General features: G+C 41.7%; 2 protein-coding genes across 14 annotated transcripts in view; both read left to right on the top strand.

Annotated features, from left to right (window-relative positions):
- Positions 1 to 9,336, top strand: part of LOC131460733 (R3H domain-containing protein 2) — a 35,641-nt gene extending 26,305 nt beyond the window's left edge. For 9 of the 13 annotated variants that reach the window (XM_058631476.1, XM_058631474.1, XM_058631473.1 and 6 more), the window contains 11 exons: positions 78 to 176; positions 711 to 1,001; positions 2,793 to 2,928; positions 3,769 to 3,926; positions 4,890 to 5,029; positions 5,205 to 5,305; positions 6,343 to 6,512; positions 6,668 to 6,812; positions 7,425 to 7,516; positions 8,119 to 8,203; positions 8,937 to 9,336. In XM_058631476.1, the coding sequence (XP_058487459.1) occupies positions 78 to 176; positions 711 to 1,001; positions 2,793 to 2,928; positions 3,769 to 3,926; positions 4,890 to 5,029; positions 5,205 to 5,305; positions 6,343 to 6,512; positions 6,668 to 6,812; positions 7,425 to 7,516; positions 8,119 to 8,203; positions 8,937 to 9,313 (1,794 nt within the window). In that variant the 3' untranslated portion in view covers positions 9,314 to 9,336. The remainder of the gene's footprint in view (positions 1 to 77; positions 177 to 710; positions 1,002 to 2,792; positions 2,929 to 3,768; positions 3,927 to 4,889; positions 5,030 to 5,204; positions 5,306 to 6,342; positions 6,513 to 6,667; positions 6,813 to 7,424; positions 7,517 to 8,118; positions 8,204 to 8,936) is intronic. The other 4 variants (XM_058631483.1, XM_058631485.1, XM_058631484.1 and 1 more) reach the window with 1 other exon arrangement.
- A 1,474-nt stretch (positions 9,337 to 10,810) lies between these two features.
- Positions 10,811 to 18,265, top strand: LOC131461037 (SH3 and cysteine-rich domain-containing protein 3-like). Its single transcript, XM_058632013.1, has 13 exons — positions 10,811 to 10,953; positions 11,357 to 11,433; positions 12,026 to 12,104; positions 13,428 to 13,584; positions 13,671 to 13,768; positions 13,858 to 13,939; positions 14,111 to 14,208; positions 14,312 to 14,375; positions 14,655 to 14,704; positions 14,839 to 14,942; positions 15,022 to 15,073; positions 15,791 to 15,928; positions 17,770 to 18,265. The coding sequence occupies exons 2-13, from the start codon at positions 11,417 to 11,419 to the stop codon at positions 17,866 to 17,868; spliced, it is 1,038 nt and encodes a 345-aa protein (XP_058487996.1). The 5' UTR covers positions 10,811 to 10,953; positions 11,357 to 11,416; the 3' UTR covers positions 17,869 to 18,265.
- The last annotated feature ends 2,516 nt before the right edge of the window (positions 18,266 to 20,781 follow it).

Here is a 20,781-nt window from a genome sequence, read left to right on the forward strand (position 1 = left end):
CCCCTTTCAATGGCTTGCTCATTTCTCTTTTTGCTCTGCTTTTTTTATTTCCCCCCTCCTCCTGATGGCATTTATAGCCGGTGGCATCTCTGCAGCCTTCTCAGCCTGTCTCCTACTCCAGCCCTTCCTGCCCCCAGGTTCTCCTGCCAGTTTCTCCTCCCCAGCAGTACACAATGGTACTGACACCTCTTGTAGTGTTATTGCTCAATATAAATTCAGTTAAAGACTGCATTATTGACACTCTAACACTCATCTAATGTGTTCTACTAAAGACTCTTGCACTCTTTTACTTGCTGTTCACAACTTGTGTGTTAGTCAGGTATTTGTTCATATTTACAGAAAAAGTACAGAACTACGGAAGAAAGTTTTTCTTTGCTGCAAAGAATCTGTCAAGTGATACTTTTTCTAAGGCTGCAGACATTTTTCAGTTTCAGGATTTAAATGATTGTGTTTTGTGTCATTGCTATGATTTAATGCTGAGTGGAAGAGCTAAAAAATGTTTCCTTTTAATATGAAAACTGTGTTGGGCACTAAAGCACCTGTTTTTGTACTGTGTTTGGTGTTCTTGTTTATATTTCAGCCAAAGCCCATCCCTTAAAACAATACCTATTGCACCCTGCTGCAATATGAAATGCAATGTGGGGCAAATTGAAAATATTTAGCTGTTTGTAAGTAAATGTTCATGATGACATAATTCCCATTACTCCAAGGGAGAAGAGTTGGCCCCCCAGTTCACCCAGATGACACTGAGTCGGCAGGGGTCCAGCGAGAACCCTGAGCCTCCCCCTATGTATCAAGCTACTCCCACGGTGTTATCCCAACACCCCCCTCAGACCAGTTACATCATGGCTACAACTGGTCAACCAATGCCACCTCCATCTGGCTACCAGCCTGCCACTGGACACCCTCATCCTCCACCTCCACCACCTCCTCCATCTCAGCCTGTCATGCAGGCTCCACCGCCCCCACAAGGCTACATGCAGCCCCCTCCACAACAACAGGTACACTGTTTGCAGGCATCAGACACCTCTTCTAGAATGTTATTCAGGTTTTGACAGATAATACACCTCTCTAACAGAGACATATTTTAATATATTCATTGCAACTCCTCTGCTTGTCACTCTGGTTATCTTCTGTGTGACGAGCTCATTCCTTTTAGTGTTTAATTGGCTTGAAAAGTAGTTCTCCCAGGTCAGTTAAATACTGTAGCACTGTATCCGTCTTGTGTTGGGTATCATAAGGTCTTGTCGCAACATGCTGCTTGTCGTACATGTATAGAAATGATTTGCAATTACCATTGAATGTTTTCCTGTAAGTAATTTTCTGTTTCATGGAAGGGAAAACTGCTGACCCTACCTGACAAATGCACTGTTAATATATTTGTAAATAAGAAAATAATTTGGTTTTCTTAATGTCATGTAAAACACATTAGTCTGACTAAAATCAAGCTAGTCTTAGTTGGACTAACATACCATGATAATGCAATTCATAGTCCGATTACACCTGCATTTGTACTATTTGTCCACTTAGTCGGACTGGAGTCGGACTTGGAGTTCTGCGCATGTACCAAAATGTCCTCCCCGGTCTTTGACCCGGAAGTAGGAGAACATATATGAATGCCAGTACTGGAAATCAAGCCCTGGGTCTATTCATGTGGCATTCTAGCCATGCATAATACTTAATAATATATTATTTGATCAAAACAGAAGTAGCTTTGTGGTCTTTTTGTGTTTCACAGAGGCACACATGAGCATATATGTGCACTGGTTATTTGTTTCTGATTGTTATTACCAAGCTAATTCACTTAGGCAAGACCTGAGGGCTGTGGACAGAAGCAGCTTATTTTCTAAGAGACAAGGGATGAAGGCAACCAAGCGCAGGTTAGGTTAGAAGGCATGTTGGAAGATTATACTCTTGTTGCTGCAGCAGCACAAGTCAAGATATGAGAACAAGCTCAGGGAGGTAAAAAAATGTATGAAAGTATACTAATGTTAAATGGAAGACATAGATCAACTGTTTACAGGGATACAAGACAGGGAAAAAGTGCAAAAAAAGCATGGAGAGTAAGAGATGAGGGAAGATACAATTTTAGCAAAGAACAAAAGTCTGACTACACTGTATTAAGTCATACATTTAAAACAGCCCGGGTGCATCGAATGTCTATCTGATGTTCTGTCTGTCAAGTCTTTCAGCCCACGTGGAATAATGTGCATGTGTCCCCTATGGGATAGAATACTTCATTTATGGTGTGCTACTATACAATCAGTTAGATTGTGGTTGGCACACAAGCAGCCCTTTGATGAGCCGGCCAGGAGACAGGAGAAGCGAACAGGAGGAGAAAGCTGAGGAGATGAGGAATGTGACAGATGATTCACCAAAAGAGCTACTGGACAGGTGAAGATGAGGAAAGAGACAGATAGGTTAGACAAAGAGTTAACAGTTAAGATTCAAAAGATGCCTTTTTCACAGAATTAACATTGGGTTGGGTCACCAACAAGACAGTAATCACTGCTTATGTTCTCAGAATTTGTACTTAGTCATAGGGTTGTTAAAGAATATTTTCTAAATTTTTACAATTTGCAGAGTCCTGAGATGGTAGACTTTTACTTTCATGTCTTTTATTGCCCAAGGTGTGGGAGGTGGAGATAATAATAATAGGAGTGTAAATATTGGCACTGCTACAGTAGCCCAGATTGGCTAAATGTTGTCATGTATGAGAAAAGCAGTCCCCACTACTGTGTAATTCATCTTCTTTTTAAAAAAAAAAGAAAAATTGTGTGGCTCTTCTTCAGATACAGGTGTCATACTACTCTCCTGGTCAGTATCCCAGCTCAGGCCAGCAGTACCGTGTGCCCCAACCCATATCTCACCAGGTGTCTTATCCTACCCAGCGCACTCAACCTATGCCTCAGCCCACACAACAGTCAGGTCAGTACATTTTACTGTGATGTAAATGTGTGCAATTAACTTATTTCTATACAGCTAAAGTAGTAGTAGTATCACTACTAGTATTATTTTTTTTAACACAGACCCAGTCTTTTGTATGCTTAATATTTTTAGTTGTTGATGTACAGTGTTTTTATCACTATAAATTGAAAATGTAAATAGAACAGAACAATTCTGTTCAGAACAAGTCAACCAGGTAAAAGGTTAATCTTAAACAACCATGGTCCGACAGTGAGTCTGCCAAGTCAAACATGTTTTGACTAAAATAGATCTCGCTACTTTTCATGGAAAAACCTTGAGAGATTTATCCATCGGTCTCTTTAATTCAGGGTCCTTGAAGGTTCATTGTGTGTTTATTCAGTACACGACAGACGTAGACATTGTTGGCAGCATAAATGGACTCTGGATCTTTAGCAGAGGGTTGCCAAAAACCGCATGGACCATGAGCATCGCGGTCAGTGTGACTTTGTATCAACTTAATATTCCTTAGTTTGGGAAAAAAAGAATAAGGTCATGAAGAAGATTTATCCTTAAAAAAAAAACATAGACATGAACACTGAAATAAGCACCATTTAACTGTCTTCCACTCCCTTTGTTTAAGATGTAATTGCTGAAATATAATTGATGAGTAGCTTGTCGATATAAGTTTTGTCTGACAGTTAGCCTGAATAAACCATTACACACTTAGTGAACTTGGGTCCTTCTGTATTCCTGAATTCTGAATTCCTCAGTCATTGGTTTTCTACCACCCATTTTGTCCTCACTTATACTTAATACACATCTTGACATTTTTCCTCTCCAACTGTTGTCTTTTTTCGTCAGGTCTCCAGACAATGATGCCCAGCCAGCAGTCAAGCTACCAGAGCATGATGGGTGTGCAGCAGCCCCAAAACACTGGTCTGCTCAATTCCCAGAGAGCAGGCATGGGAGGACAAATGCAAAGCATAATGGTCCAGTACCCGCAGATGCCATCATATCAGGTACAGACAGTGTTAAGTCACCTGTGTGTTAGAAATTTGAGTCCCACCAATGTACACACATGGGGGTGATCTGACAAGGTTCAAAGCTCCACCTGTTGCACACTGACCCCAAAAATGTGTGGTCATTAACTTTATTATCAGTAAGAATGTGAATCCGTTACTGTGCACAATTAAGATCAATTTAAACCCCCCTGTGTATTAACCGAAGCACTTGTACCATTGTGCTTGCCAGCTGTGACGTCTGCGTCAGACTTGTATAAGTGCAGGTTCCTGATGCAGCGTCACTTGTCATTCAAACACCTCTTCTCCATTCAGGAGCAAGCTTACCTTAGCAGTGCCTAGCCAACTAGCTCACTGCTACCCGTTGCCAGATGCTGGTTGTGAAACACTGGTTATACTGCATCACTATAGGTGAAAGCTTTTTATAATACACAAGCTAGCAAACCGGATTATCATTTCAGATAATTCTTCCTCGTTACAGCTAAATGGACTCAGGTTTTACAGGTTAGATGTCCTGTTCCCATGCCTGGCATGTGCTTCTCTGAGTAGCTGCCTCATAAACACTCTTCTTATTAAGTGTTGGCAGTCAATCATCAATATGAGCTTGTCGGGTAATACGGGAGTCCTCATGTCCCATAGTGAGACATTGAAATGAATGCTAAGAAAGAGAACTTAAGGTAGCCCTGTTTTTCTGAGTGAGATGTCTCACCAGACTCTTGCTACTAAAGTTCTTCATCTACACATGTCAGTCTTAAGCATATTATTATTATTTAGCGGTGTAAAACTCAATAACTTTTACAGATACTATTCTAAACGTTTGTGACCATAACAAAATAAAAATGGATTTGTGTTTTTTTTAAAACCAAGCTACAAGGATAAGACAAAGTAAAATGTGAGGTGTTTACCAATAACAGTAACATAAATAAAATCTCTCTTCTCTTTTGACCCCTCCATTTTATCCAGGTGCCTGTGGGAAATGAGAATCAGCAGGTGGTGCAGCAGCAGTACCAGCAGCAGGTGATGGTACCGGTCAGCCAGTCTGTGCAGGGACCCATGCCTGTCTACTACAGTGTTATCACCCCCACACAGCAGAATAGCACAAGGTATATATGAAAATGTATCATATTGTACAAAATACATTAAGACCATTAAAACTGTTAAAAAAGAACAAAGTAGAATTATGTACAATTGCAGACGACTGCTGAACATTGAAGCGTACTCCATACATCCTGTTGAATGGCTGTAATTGTTTTCTCCTCCTCTGTGTATGTGTTGCAGCCCATCAGTAGGTTATCTACAGCCCCCCAGCAATGAACAGTATCAAATCACACAGTCACCATCCCCCTGCAACCCTCAGCAGTTGCAGCAGCAATATTCAGGTGAGGCCTACAATAGCCACAAGAGGTGGTGATATGACATGAGTGAAGTCTTATTTATGTTTTATTACATTTGAGACAAATGTCTATAATATTTATAATTTGTCTGACCTCTACAATACGTTTCCTTGGATGCTCTTTAAATACTAGATGTACTCAAAACTAAAACTGACGACACACACTTTGAAGAACTTCTGCTGAACGCATTGATCGGACTGGTCAGATTGATTGCCTGTTGTAAAGTCACAGTGTACTTTGTTATTCTATATTGACCAATCGTGAAGATGCAAGTGTTCTTTATAAAATTAGGTGAAAGGTATCTGGGTGATAGTTCAGACTGAGGCATAGGGTTCACACGTTGAACACGTCGATCAAAGCACTTATAAAGGTCATGTTTAAAGAAATCATGAAGACCATGCGCTTTCATTTGGCCTTAAGTAAATGTTGACCGAATTGATAGTCCTGTTATCTTTTATAACCTCTGCTGTGGCGTTTATTCAGGTGTATGCTTATTTGTTAAAACACAGAAAAAAAAAAAGAAGTAATTTAATGGGCAATAAAGGAGGCCCATGTTCTGCACGTCAGTCATGTGTTCTTAAAATTATATTTCAATATGTTTTCAAGCTTTCTATTTAAACTTTGAAGCCCTGACACTTTAAGCTTTAAGTCCTGTATTGTACGTGATGTTGTCAGCAGGTTATTTTACCTGTTGAGAATAAGGAATATATAGTAGAGAAGAATTCTTTGGTGGAGTTGGATATCAAATATATTCTTTGGTAATTGGTTTATAACCAGAAATGTATTTTTTTTTTTCTTCAACCATTATTTTACTTGGAAGTTACATTTATATTAATGTCATCTGTGCATCATTATTTTTTAAATTTTTTGGTGTTGATACATTGACTTGCCAGTTATGTAAAGATGCACATTTGGTCTCTCAAACAAAAATGGAAAGGGCTCAGTACAGAGCTTTTCACATATGCACTAAAAACGGCATAAATCCCCTTTTTAATTACACGTGAGCCTGTCTCTCTGTTCAGGGGTTCCCCCTCCAGGACCTGGGGTGATGGTAATGCAGCTCAGCGTCCCCAATGGACCACAGCCCTCCCAGAATCCTCCTCTGGTCCAGTGGAACCCATGCAAGTACTATAGCTTAGAGCAGAGACCCAGCAAACCAGGAGAGCTCTACAAACCTGACAACACTCCACAGGTATACACACCCCAGTGGTCATTTGTAATATTGCTTAATTGTAAACATGCTTTAGATCTGTGGGGCATTTTGTTATAAAAGGATGGTTATTTCTTGAAGATGAATATGTTGTTTTATTATTTATTTTTGGGGTGTGTGTGTGTGTGTGTGTCCAGGCCAGTACGCAGCTGACGAGTCCCCTGGCCTCCCCCACTCAGTCTCCCACTCCATCTCCCTCTGGCAGTGTCAGCAGTGTCTGTCCAGGCCTTGGACCATTACCCCTCATTTCCCAGTTTTCCCGGGCAGGAGGACCAGCCCAAGGTAAGGTTCAATGAGAAAAGTCAACGTTTAAAACCAAAGACACACACAGACGGAGAGAGTCAACAGAGATCAGGTATGAGGAAAATGTGACATGTCAATGCTGAAATGTGACGTGACTGACTCCCCTACATACAGATGATAAACTACGATTATTACTCTTAAGAGTGGATAAACACAAGTGGGTAAGATAGTGCTGTTTGTGTGTCCTTCCCCTATTTTAGAGCACAGTTCTTGCATCCATATTCTCAGCAACAAAAACTATTTACTATGAAAGTAAATATAAATGTGTGACCTCATTTGTTAAAAGCGTGAATCTTTGGGTATTTAAATTCAGCTTTACAAACAGTGTACAGTTTTCTTTTTGAACTCCAGGTCAGACTTGACTCGGCATCCCTTTAAACCTTGTCAGGTGGCTTTGAGCCCAAAGCATTTGGAAAGAATATAGTCTTGCGTCAGGCTGTGGTTCCTGACGTGTTGTCATTATGCATAGTGTTTTTTGCAGTTGTTTTGGGAATAAATGCACCTGTAAAAAAATCTTTGATAACGAAATCATCTGCCGCTCAAAAAGGATTGATCTTTTTGGTCTTTAACTTGCAATTTAAATTGTTTTAGGTGATGGGCGCTACTCTCTGTTAGGGCAGCCTCTCCAGTACAGCCTTTGTCCTCCCCTCATACATGGCCAGTCCTCTTACAGCTCACATCAGGTTAGTGCTGCCCAGGCCTTTGTACCAAGTCCAAACTGTGATGTTGTGATGGTTTGGGATATTTTTTTAAAATGGACCTTCCAGTCAGAGTGCATGCAAATATTGATTGTGTTTTAATCGACAAGGTGTTTCAAGTGAGAATTGCCTTTTGTAATTAGATGTCATGAATTCAGATTATAATGTGCTAGGCATATATCTGTTTTCTACTTGTTTGTTCAAATTATCATTTAAATAGTCATTTTAATACAACTATGCACTTGTTTGTCATTTGTTCTTAATGGTACTAAAGGTGATTAAAAGAGGGAACTGATGACATTTCTAATCAAATACGTATCAAAGAAAACCTTATTTCTGTAAAAGATCAGTTGTGTTGTGAAGAAATGTTCCCTCTCTGTAAGCAAGAGATAATAATGTTGTAGACATTTAAAATGAAGCCATAATTCATTGTGAGCTGTCCACTCATGTTCCCTGTCATCACCTCTCCTTATACCCCCCAGTGTGCAGTAATCTTCTTTTTTTTGTTGCTTGTACCCCCACCTAGCGTCTTGACATGTCACTGCATGTTAGTTATACACTCCATAATAACTGTTGCTGTGTTTTAGAGTCAAGGAGTGATGAAACACGGCGCTCGAGGGAAGAAACAAACACTCAAATCTGCGTCAACAGATCTCGGCACCACTGACGTTGGTAGGTTTGAGACGCACCATCACAGACCAGCACGTCTTCTCCGAGTGCTGTTCTATTTTTCTGCAGGGGTTCATACAATCTGTCACACTGTGTTGTTCAGGTATATGTGTAAAGAGGACACAGCAGGTAGCGCGTCAGCCTTCGTGTTTTTATGTCTGTGTTGTTTTCCCCTCACAAACTCCTCCATCTGGTGTGGAGACCATTAAATAAACATTGAGTTGTGAGCATACTGGGATTACCTTGTAGCGCAGCATTTAAAAATGTTGTGTAAAAAAACTGTAAATCGCCAAATTGGATTTCCTTCGAGTGTTTTTCCTGGGATATATTGGCCAAGCTTAAAGCCCCCGTCAGGTCAAGGGCTAAGGTACCCAATTCCTATTGCTTATTGTTAATTGGGCACTCTAAATTGACCCCAGCCACATGGGGGCCACATCCTGTGCACACCTCATGCTGGTCCCAAGCGCACATAAATCAGAGGGTTGCATTAGGAAGGTCATCAGCAGAAAAAACTCTGCCAAACAAATATCTGGATCATGTGCTGTGGCGACCCCTAAACCTAAAAGTCTTTCTGGCAACACTGTAATTCCTCTATGCACATTGCACAAAAACAGAAGCATCTAGCCTAAACAGATAAGCAAATGCACAGAGCCAGGTTTCTTAAAATACACGGCTCTGTCAATCATGCCAACATCCTCGGTCTCATGCTGACTCTCTCTCCTTCTCCGTCTTCTAGTGTTGAGTCGAGTACTCGAGGTAACGGACCTGCCAGAGGGGATTTCACGTCCAGAGGCCGAAAAGCTCTTCAACCAGCTGTCTATGTGCGGTGCCAAGATCCAGTGGCTGAAGGAGCCACAGGGAGGCCGAGGAGGAGCGGGAGGATGCGGCCCGTGTCCTGGTGCAGGTCCTCCTGGGCCCGGGGCCAGTGTGGGAATGAGGATTGACGGCCACGACCCAGCTCACCTCTACACAGTTGTGGCAGTGTTCCCCAGCACCATGGCTGCGCAGAGTGCTTCCTTCAAACTCAACAACAGTGGGGCTAGCCTCTTCAAACTTAGGGCTGCCAAAAAGAACTATGACCTGCGTGTGCTTGAGAGAGCCAGCTCTCAGTGAAATGAAACCGGGGGGGGGGGGGGGGGGGATGATGAAATGATGGCGACGATGGAGACAGACAGGAAGAGAGACCCTTGGTGGATTGGTGGAAAAGGAAGGAGTGCGGGGGACTACTCTTCATGTACAATTTAAAAACAAACAAAAAAACTTGAGTTGTTAAATGTATAAAAGGGAAGAAGGTGTGAATAATGAGGTGGCTGGTGATTGGTTGCAAATATGATTTTTGTTGTTTGTTTTTATTCATCGTTTTTGTTTTGTATTTATATAGCAGAAGAGCACACAAGACACGTGAGCATGTGTTTCACTGTTGCCGTGGAATGTGTGCTGCCATCATACAAAACCATGCAATGCCACACACATACACACACACACGCACACACACACACACACACACACACACGTTTACCAGGAGACACAGACACACAGACACAGGCAACAGGGTCACGTAGCACATAACAAAAACACACTGGACAGTCAACCTCAGTTAAACCTTTTCCTCCTCTTCTTCTTCGTCCCCTCCCCTCTTCAACCCTTCTTCCTCTGCCTCCTCTTTCTCTCCCTCTCAGCTCTCCGTCACCCAGTTGTCTCCTGAACTCACATATTTATACATTTTCATACGCACAGTTGCACACTCTCTCTGCTCCCGCTCTTCTCCGTGCTGCTCCTCCTTCCTCTTTTCTTGTCATGTCTCATACTGCCTCCTGCCTTTTCTCCTCCTCTGTCCTTCTCCTGTACTCTCTGCTCTCTCCTCTCTTGCTTTCTGTTTGCCTTACTGCTGTTGTGGGTTTCTGTATTGCGCTGTTTTTTTCCTGAGAATTTTTTTTGTTTTGTTTTTTGGGGTTCAATATATTTATATAAGTGATGTAAGGAACAAAATAAATCTATATATTCAGTGATTTTTTTTTCTTTCTTTCCCTGAGTGGCAAAGTTTAGGCCTTCCTTTATCCTTTACTCCTCCCCCTCTTCATCTCCTCCTCCTCCTCTTCTTCTGCCCTCTACCTCACTTCCTGACCCACATCCCCCCCTTCGCTCCACCCCGACGCCCCCACCGTGTTTGCGTTTTTTTTGTTGACAGCTGTGCAGAACGTATCAGAAGAAGTAGTTAAAGTGCACAATGATTGCATATGTCTACTGTAAATTTTATTTAATCTGTTATTTTTTGTTTGTTTTTAAAAATATAAAAGTGGAGAAAAAAATCTATCAAAACATCTTTGGTGTCACGTGGTTTTGTTTGACTTTATTTAGGCCAGCTCCACCTCGATGGATGGACGGACTGCATAAGGCATAATATGCTAACATTGCTCTTGACTGAGTGAGGGGAAGCAGAGCTCTTGGGGGGTTTTAACCTCTCCGCTGGGAGAGCTTCTCATCTTCTGAAGTGCTCAGCTGTCCCAAACAGTCAGTCACATGTGTGCACTCACACACACATGCATGCATACATACATAGGCAGGGCTGGGCTGGGCTGGGCTGGGTTGACCATTACTCATCCAAATCTCCCACCTGTTGGAGCCTCATTTGGAAAGTTGTAAAGGAACAACCAGGCTGGCAGAATAAGATGAACACAAACCCCAGGAAGCTGAAGACTGTTACATTTATAAGATCCATGTCATTTTGATAAGAAGTGGATTCAAGATTCACGGTCAGTTGTTTTTATTTATGCATGTGCATGCATCCAGAATAATGATGTCCGCTTCTTTAGTCTCTTTAAGTCCTTTGCGGCCGGGCTATTCATGCCACTGATGGGGTTTATCTCCAAATACTCTATGCAGTGGACAAACGGTGTCCTGTACAGAGGAGTCGTGTTAAAACTTTGCAAGCTTTCAAGTTGTAGTTGAGTCCAACGTCCCCTAAAAAAATAAATACCTGAAATAACATTTTTGTTTAAGGAAAAACAAGAGGCAAATCAGCATGTTTGAGGACAAGTGTCACAACCCTGACAAAACTGTTGTTTATTATCATTAAATTACCAAATGACAGAGATTCCTGATCACTTTTTAAAATGAAATAGATAATAATGATGCTGGTGTGTTTTCTGTCCACAGTGACATCTGCTGGTTGAATCCCAATATCTGGAGGAACAGAGACAGGACAGACCGAACGGCATGGCTCATTATGATTCGTGAGTTCACTCTGCTCCTTCCCCTTAAACTCAGAAGGCCCTCACGTGTTTGTCACATAAAGTTTTGTATTATTTTAATTACTAATATTTTTTGCACGAAATGTCTGTGTTCACTGTTTGAATCGTTCTCTAAAATAATTCGAAAGAAGCAAGAAATACTATGGAAGACGTTACAAGATAAAGCTGATATTTTAATAGTATATATATATAATTACATACCACTGACAATAATAATAAGAAGAAGAAAATGAGAGAAAGTTGCCAGTTTGAATAGCAGTTTGTGGAGTTTGCACGTTCTCTTCTCCCCGTGTGCATGTGAGTTTCCTCTCACAGTCCAAAAACATGCAGAGGTTAATTGAACCCTGTAAAATGACAGTAGGTGTGAACGTGAGAGAGAACGGTCGATTGTCTCTATTATGCCCTGCGATGGACTGGTGACCTGTCCAGAATGTGACCCCCCCCCCCCCCCCCCCCAACCTTTCACCCTATGTCAGCTGGGATAAAGCGGTAGAAGATGAGTGAGATTAAGATCCAAGAGATTAAGATTTTTTTTTTGCTTTCTAACATTTTGTTTCCTTAACGACGACAACAGGTTTGACGACAAGGGCTCTGTGGATTTTCATGACAACCCCCCCCTCCCTGATAATGTGGTGAAGGAGGAGGACAACATGGTGAGTCGCCGCTGAACGTCCGACACCATGTGACACACGTGTTAAAATGTATTCTGGATTATCAGATTAAATAAATATAAATTCTCTCATGAAGTCTCTTGCATCTAAATTCAATATTTCTTGCCCACTGTATTGGGGGAGCAGGAAGCTGTGAGACAGAAAACCCTCGACAACTCTGAGTACGCCTCTAAAGTTAGGTTCGTAATCATGAGTGAAGAAAACATTTTACACATGTTTCAGTGTTTTCATTCATTTTACTGACCCACAGTTCAACAGAGAGTGTTTGTTCATATCAAGTATGAGCTGATGCCTGCAGTCAGGTGACTAAAGCTTATTCAGGGATCTTTACAGCTAAATAGAGTTGCAGAGTAACAGCGGTGTAATGTGTGAACCGTCGCTGGTATTATCAGTTATTGTAGCGTAAATCCACAGCCTGACAGCCACAGGAGGCTTCTAATCCGGAGGATGATCGAGACATACTGCACAGCCAGTTGTTTTTGTTGCCTCTTTAGGACCTTTTCCTTGTTCATAAACACTGACCCTGTCAGGACCAGGAGCAAAACCCTGGCCCTAATGAAACATAATTTCTGAGAGAGTTTAGGGCTAAGAATTGGGTTAGGGTTAGGGATTAGCGGGTTATAGCTTTGTTGAGACTGTCTAAATGAATGGGAGTCAATGCAGAGTCATAAGAAGAATTGCTGCACAAAAGTGTGTGTCTGTGTGTGTCTGTGTGTGTGTGTGTGTGTGTGTGTGTGTGTGTGTGTGTGTGTGTGTGCGTGCGTGCGTGTGGCTCTCTTTGACTAGACTGTCACAATGTCAAGCTTTGTTACATCCAGTTGGGAATTCTGTTGTTCTCTGTTAAAGGCTATTTTCAGATCTGAGCCCTTTAAACCTGTTCCACCTGTGGTTTCTCTCTCTGTCACACACACACACACACACACATACAGTGAGAGTGTGAGTCCATAAAAGTCCAAAAATTCTCTTTGTGTTTCATGTGTTGCAGAATGTCAACAACAAAAAAAAAAAAGACACACTAGTGTTGACAGCTCTGGAGCCATTATTCATGGTTCTGGCTGATATGATAGAGTTAGTGTGAAGACCAGACAGACTCTGTGACTCAGATCTCATGGTGGTTCAGTATTAATAGAACAGTTTTTATATAAGACGGTGGGCGGTGCAGGGTAATAAAGAAACGAGCAGGAAACAATGCAGTGGAACGGCAGACCTGGCGCTTGTTGCTTCATTTAAAACATCCTGGCAGACACGAGAGTGTTTAGTCACCAATTATTGATTTCTTTATTTTTTTTCTCCTTCAATCTCCAGGTCTACTTCATCTACGACGAGGAGGTAGAAGAGGAGGAGAAGGAGGAGCCTCCTCTCTCAGAGCCAGTGAAACCAGTCAATGACAGACCTCACAAGTTCAAAGACCACTACTGCAAGAAACCCAAATTCTGTGACGTCTGCGCTCGCATGATCGTCTGTAAGCTCCTCTTTAATCTTCCTACTTTACTTTAGTCGACCTCAAGTCAGACACTTGACTTTGCTTTGTTTTTTTGTTTTCTTTAGTAAACAACAAGTTTGCATTGCGATGTAAAAACTGCAAAACCAGCATCCACCACCAGTGTCAGTCCTATGTGGAGTTCCAGAGGTGTTTTGGCAAAATTGTGAGATTTGTGTTGCACACAGTAACATTTGTTGATCACATTTCTAATGTTATATTTTGTGTATATCTGAGTGTGTTTTCTCATTTCAGCCTCCAGGCTTCAGAAGAGCATACAGTTCTCCTCTGTACAGCAGTCAGCAGAACGCCACCGTCTCACAGCTGCTGCCCTTTTGTGAGTCCCTGCGTCAATGACCATCACCACTGTTACCCCAAAGGAAACTAATTCCATTCCAGATATCAATAACAAAAATAGAAACCCTTCAGTAAATACATACAGTATTTATTCTTCTTATCCACGTCAGTGTTTTCTCCGTTCACTGACTGATGATGTGTTGATTGACAGCACAGTCGAACCGCACTGACCCAGTGTTTGAGACTCTGAGGATCGGCGTGATCATGGCCAACAAGGAGCGCAAGAAAGGCTCCGAGGACAAGAAGAACGTAAGTGATCCGACGCCGGTGTCGTAGAATGCAGAACACTGTTACCATGAAGGCTGAACCGGTGTGTGACTCTTGTTGTTGTTGTTTTTCCTGCATTTTCCAGATGATGATGATGATGGAGGAAGATGAGTCACAGCCCAAACAGGAGGACAAGGGAGGTGAAGGAAGTGAGTGCATGCCGAACACTAAGTGTCAGCACTAAAGGAGAAGACAAATGAGAGCAGTTACGCTGGGACCTTTGCTGCTTAGTGTCTCCACGTTGTCTGTCTCTCTTTAAAGTTCTAGTTTGCGACATTTAGGGAGCGTTTATTGACGGAAGTATTTTTCTTTTTTTTTTTGCTCTCTGCAGTCTTATCAATTTTTCATGTCCAATCTGACTTTATATTTCAGACATGACCTGACTAAGATCCCCATTGTTTTCTTTGTTGTTGTTGTTTTTGTACCAGCGAACACAGAAGGAGACAAAAAGGGTGAGAAAGCTCCCGCTGATGACAAGGTCAGAGCGTGTGAGGATGAAGATGCAATAATTAGTGAATTAAGTCAATGAAAAATGTATAATTATGGCAGTAAATGTAACAGAGATGATTCTGACAAAGACATGAGATGATTTTTATCTTTGGGATTTTCCAGAGTAAAAAGCCTCAGCCGGGAAAGATTGGCGTCTTCAGTCAGTCGTTCTACTACCTGGCCCTCTATCGATTTAAGGCCATCGAGAAGGACGACCTGGATGTGCAGTAAGTAACGCTAATCTGTGGCGCACGCACCGAACTGGTGGCATTATTTCATATTTAAATACGCCATTTTATTCCTCAGTGCCGGGGACCGCATCACCGTGATAGACGACTCCAATGAGGAGTGGTGGAGGGTGAGTCCTGTTATTTACATATTTGAGTATATTCAAAGGAATTTTATTATTTTTTGTACATATATATATATATATAAAATAATATATATATATATATATAGCGTGAATTCCTTCCAATGCACCTTCATCGAAGAAAGTGGGACGTCCAAATATCTTCAAGTTGTCTTTGTCAGGATTCTTTCAAAATAGTCAGATTCTAAAGTGTTTAAGAGCATTTAGGTTCGGTGTAACTTCTTATATGGACATCCTGAGGGTGTGTATTTATAGTTCACATATTCAGAATGTTTTTTTCTGCCTTATGTGTTGTTGAGTCACAGTTATGATTAATTTTATATGGCATTTTTAGTAGTGATATAAAGTAGCAATGATTGTGCAGAAGTCACAAAATAGACTGTTGAATCTATGTATGAATGTCTCTGTGAGATGAATAAAGTATCTATCTATCTATCTATCTATCTATCTATCTGTCTATCCATCTGTCTATCCATCTGTCTATCTATCTATCTATCTGTCCATCTGTCCATCTGTCCATCTATCCATCTATCTATCTATCTATCTATCTATCTATCTATCTATCTATCTATCTATCTATCTATCTATCTATCTATCTATCTATCTATCTATCTATCTATCATCCATCTATCTATCATCCATCCATCCATCCATCCATCCATCCAATGCTCTGTGTTCTAAGGGTTAAAGCTTTTCTTCTGCCAGGGGAAGATTGGCGAGAGGACAGGATTCATACCTGCCAACTACATCATCCGAGTGCGAGCAGGAGAGAGAGTCTACAAGGTGACGCGCTCCTTTGTGGGCAACAGAGAGATGGGCCAGATCACTCTGAAGAAGGACCAGGTTAACACACACACACACCCTCACACACACCCTTGTGCACTCTTAAGCAGTGATTGGCACCGGTTACCAAATAAATGAGCTGACGTTTTTCCAGCTTTTTACTTTAACGCAGTGCACCGCGGAGCCCCAAGAGTGAGCTATAGACCATAGTTAAAAGAAGTGAATGTAGTATTTTGATTTGCCGTGTGTGAAGCTCATTGGGAATTAAGGATATATAAAAAAACAATTCAGTTTGAATGGAAGAGTGTGAAGAAATGAGCCTACTTTTCGAGTTCATGCTCTTCAGTGTTTTCTTCTCAGTGGCACGTGATGTCAATTTTGTAAATGATGTTCCTGGTAAGAGGAAAACAGACCGACATGATTGGCAGCTGGTATCGTCCAATACGAGCCGGGTTATAGGTCACGTCTGTGAATTTCCATTTGCTGCATGTCGCACATGTCGCTTTTTTCTGTCTTTTGGGTGATGTCACTGAAAAGGTTGGCCCTCCCCCCCCCCCCCAACACACTCACTGTTTCTGCCACAATAATCCAAAACTCAGCTGTCAGCCACTACACATGGACGCTTTACTCAAGAAGCTCTATAAATGCAGAAAAAGGCTAAACACTGCACATTATGCACAATGGCTGTAATCAAGAATCCGATATTCTTTATTATTCTATTCTATACACCAGTGATTTCAAAGAAGTAGCAGTCCATATGGCGCAGTTATTTATTTAAATACAGTCTTCATGTGTCCTGGCGTGATTATAAAAGACTTGAAATAGACACGTCTATATTAAGACACAAACACACACACCATATACAGAAATAGACACACTCACGCACACAAGTATGCGTCACGTTGACACGCGGAGACAAGTGTTAGTAGTTCCAGCAATTTGTGTCCGGTCCTGATTTGATGGTTTGAACCTTCGCAGCTGTTCATCTTTTAACCCCCGCTGCAGTAAATGAACCCCAACTCCGACTTTAAATTCTTATTCCTCTCGTAAAAAGTCGTGGAAACTGTTCGGGAGTCTGGGACTGTCTTTGGAAACGTCACTGGCGTGTCAACAAGCGTGTTTGAACCCTGACCTAAAGGTGTTCCATCCTTTTGTTTGTTCATACTGTTAAATATAATCTGAGACGATGAAACCAACACACAATCTCAACTTGACGCACTCACTTCTATCTGTTGGGGTCAAATCTTTTTTCATGATCTGCCTTTAATCCCTAAATGACCGAACTGTGTGTGTCATGTGTTGTTTGTTAGCATTTCAAGCCTTTATTGCTGACGACACCGTAGTTACGCGACGGTTTGGACTATCGGACAAATTCCAGCCGTTTCAGAAAGCTGAGAAGTTGCAAGACAAAGATAACATGTGGTTATTATAGTTATTTCACTCGCGCTGTTTCAGGAGGAGAGAGCGAGAAGACATTCATAGTTTCCATTTTTTTGGCCTGTTTTTGCACATTGAGAGACTCAAAAAATATTTATTGTAAATATGTTTCATACTGTTACAATTTCAAATTTAACACGCAAAATCTGCAGCGTTTTTCTGAATAAACCTTTTAGTTTTCAGTATTTTAATATGTAGTATATTGAAAATAATTGCCAGATATTCTGGAAAAAAAAAAAAGGGACAAAAGCAATTACTCACAGGACATTTTCTGGTCCTAAAGAATGATACTTATTTATACAGTCTGATTAAATGGATTTGGTTCTGCCTCTGTGTTTATATAGGAGACAATTCCACTGAGATGGAGTGTTTTTGAATCAGTGACACGACTCATCCACATAAACACATTTTGAGAAAGTGTTTGCCGTGTGTGTGTGTGTGTGTGTGTGTGTGTCTCTCTACAGATCGTGGTGAAGAAGGCTGACGAGGTGAACGGCTACCTGAAGGTCAGTACGGGACGCAAGCTCGGCTTCTTCCCCGCCAACCTGCTGCAGGAGATCTGAGGAGGACAGACCTCCTGCCAGCTCTCACCTCAGCGCCATCACCCGCTGTAACTATACACACACGATACTTGAATTTGTATTATCACAGGAATATATCACTTACTGTGAGTCAGTGTGTAGAGTCAGAACAAACGAGGATAATCCTTCCATGTCTCCACCACCAAATGTTTTCACACGTCAGCTTGCACTTCTGCCACTTTAATCCAGTCTCTCTGTGCTCACGCTGACTTCTTGATTGTAACGTTTATGACTGTAATGAAACAGGTTAAAAACCTGTTTGAAGTCGTTGGTTTTTTTCCACCTCATACAAAAGAAGAGAGTAACACGAATAATACATCTAATGTGTGTGTTTGGGGACATTTCCTGTGTATGAAAAGATTAAACATTATTACTCGTCTTCTTTTCACTTCCTGTGTGCCTTTATTTAACATCATATCAGCAGTTTTTTCTTTTATAAAAATGGTGTGTGTGCACATAGTTACTGGTGTCATTCAGTGCACAGCTAAGAATGTGTCCACCTCCTTTCATGTCAAATGAGGTGAGATTCAGCTGAGATGGAGACATCTTCAGGACGCTGAGAGGATGCACAGCTATTTTCTGTATGTGGCTGCAGTGTAATTATCCAAAGCAGCTGTACATGGAGAGGATCGCCATGTGAAGGGAGATCGGGAATGCGGGGAATGGCATCTGTAGGTCTGTGGAGACATTCCAGGGTTGTAAACAGGCCTGAATATCCTGGCTGGCACCCAGACAGACTGAAGCAGTTTTGTCTTCATCCTTTATTTTCCCTTCAGATTTGTCCCCTGATCACCATTCGTAAAGAATCCTTCGCTTCTTTCTTCTCCTTTTGCTGGTTCTAAATCCTTGGTTTAGTCATTCAGCACGTCTCTCTTCCACTCGCTCAGACACAGAGAACTCCACATTCAGATGCAGATGATGACATGTCTGCTCACGCCCTCCTTCCTCTTCTGTTGTCTGTCAGAGGAAAGGCCCGTGCAGGTAACCGTGCCAGGCTTCAGCGGGCTTGTGATTGGACGACAGATCACCCCTTCATACACGGGTCACTTCCTCCCCGAGAAACAGGCTCCGCTTCACGCCGCACTGGACCACAGGGCCGCGGCGAGGATATCACAGCTGCCATGTTGTCATTCCTGACCTCTTGAACCTGCCACTCCAGGGAGGCAGGATGGTGATTGTTGGTTTGTGAGGGTGGATGATTTTATATATATGAGAGGGCAAGGACATGGTGGGGGTGACAGAGCTGTGGCAATGATTTAGTTCATTTCAAGAGTTTTACTTTCACGGGGGGGGGGGTGCCACATTAAAGGAATACTTCCTGGTCCTGTTAGCGTAACTATTAGCAAAGATGGCGGACACTGTTTACATTCTGGGAATGAGGTCCCGCCCCCTACGAGTGGGTCTAAAAAGTGAAGAATTAGCGTTGCAGTTTCAAGCCTCGGAACAAGTGTCACTGGTGGGCACGGAACAAAACAAAGAATGAAGATATTTCTTGACTCAGGGGAAACTGAGGTTAGGAAGCACAATTTTTCAAAAATACTCCCCCTATTCTAGTAATACAAGGCTACATGCAAATCTGTGAAGTATTCCTTTAAGAGCCAAACATCACACTGCAGGGAAACTCTTATTTGGACCTATGATTTTCATGTGTTTGCTTTAATTAATGTCAATCAAAGGACTCGAGTAAACAAAAAGGACTTCTTACACTCAGAACTCTAACAATGGTTACAGTTAACTATGTGTGACATGCATGCATTCTTCACTTTTGACCTCAAAAACAAAGTTTGGATGAGCTTGTTTCCATGGCAACTGAAGTTAAGCCCGTATGTGTAATGTAATACGTAATGTATGTTATATGTTTTTTTTCGTGTCTGATCTTTTCAAGTCCTATGTAACTGACTAACTAACTAACTAACTAACTGACTACTTACACTCATAACTCTAACAATGTTTACAGCTCACTATATATTATGTGACTTATCATGCATGTTGAGCTTCATTCTTCACTTTTGACCTAAGGTGAGCTTGTTTCCATGGCAACTTAAGTTGCTGAACACGATGGTGACTGTGTGACATGGTCAAAACCAAACCAGAATACCCTTAGCTTGACTTGTGATTGTCTGGTCATCAATCAGATGATGAGCTAACAAAAAACACTTTTAAAGACTTTAAAAAAAGTGTTTTTTATTCAATGCGGACATCCATGAGACCAAATGACCAAAATTTAGCCTCTGCTGGGAAAACATTTGTTGGGGATGAAGAGTCAACGATTTTACTTGAACTTAATCAAGCGCTGGAAAAGGTTTTCAGACACTGAATGTGATGGTCTGTCTGACACACAGGCCTTTAGAAGATGTGTATACGCTTTCAACAAGGGCTCAGTGAAACAAAAAAACTGACCATGGACAGTGAAATGCTACATTTAATACATATATATATATATATATATATAGGGATGTCCCCCCGCCTATGTCAGCTGGGATAGGCACAGCTCCCCCCCCCAGGACCCTCATGTGGAGGATAAAGCAGTAGAAGATGGATGGATGTTCTGATTCTTACATTCTTAATTAAACCGCTGCACTAAAACAGACTTGTACATGTAAAGGTGATTTTACCCAACAGAGGTCCCCGTTGCACCAAATATAAAGCAACACGTACTCTTCTTCTCAATGAACCAACTTGGCACACTGGAGGAGGACAGTATGTATTTAGCGTGAATAACAGCTGTGGAGCTGATGTGTAACCTGTCTGAGCCAAGCATTAGCACACCTGCGACTGTGAAAAACAACAGGAGGTGTGTGTGTGTGTGTGAGTCTATACCATGTGAGCAGAGGTGCCGGGGTGTACATTTTAAAATGCTCTTCACAGAGGGTTCAAACAATGTAGTTCAGTAAC

This window comes from Solea solea, chromosome 6 (assembly GCF_958295425.1).
Source record: "Solea solea chromosome 6, fSolSol10.1, whole genome shotgun sequence".
In the NCBI taxonomy this organism is placed as follows: Eukaryota; Metazoa; Chordata; class Actinopteri; order Pleuronectiformes; family Soleidae; genus Solea; species Solea solea.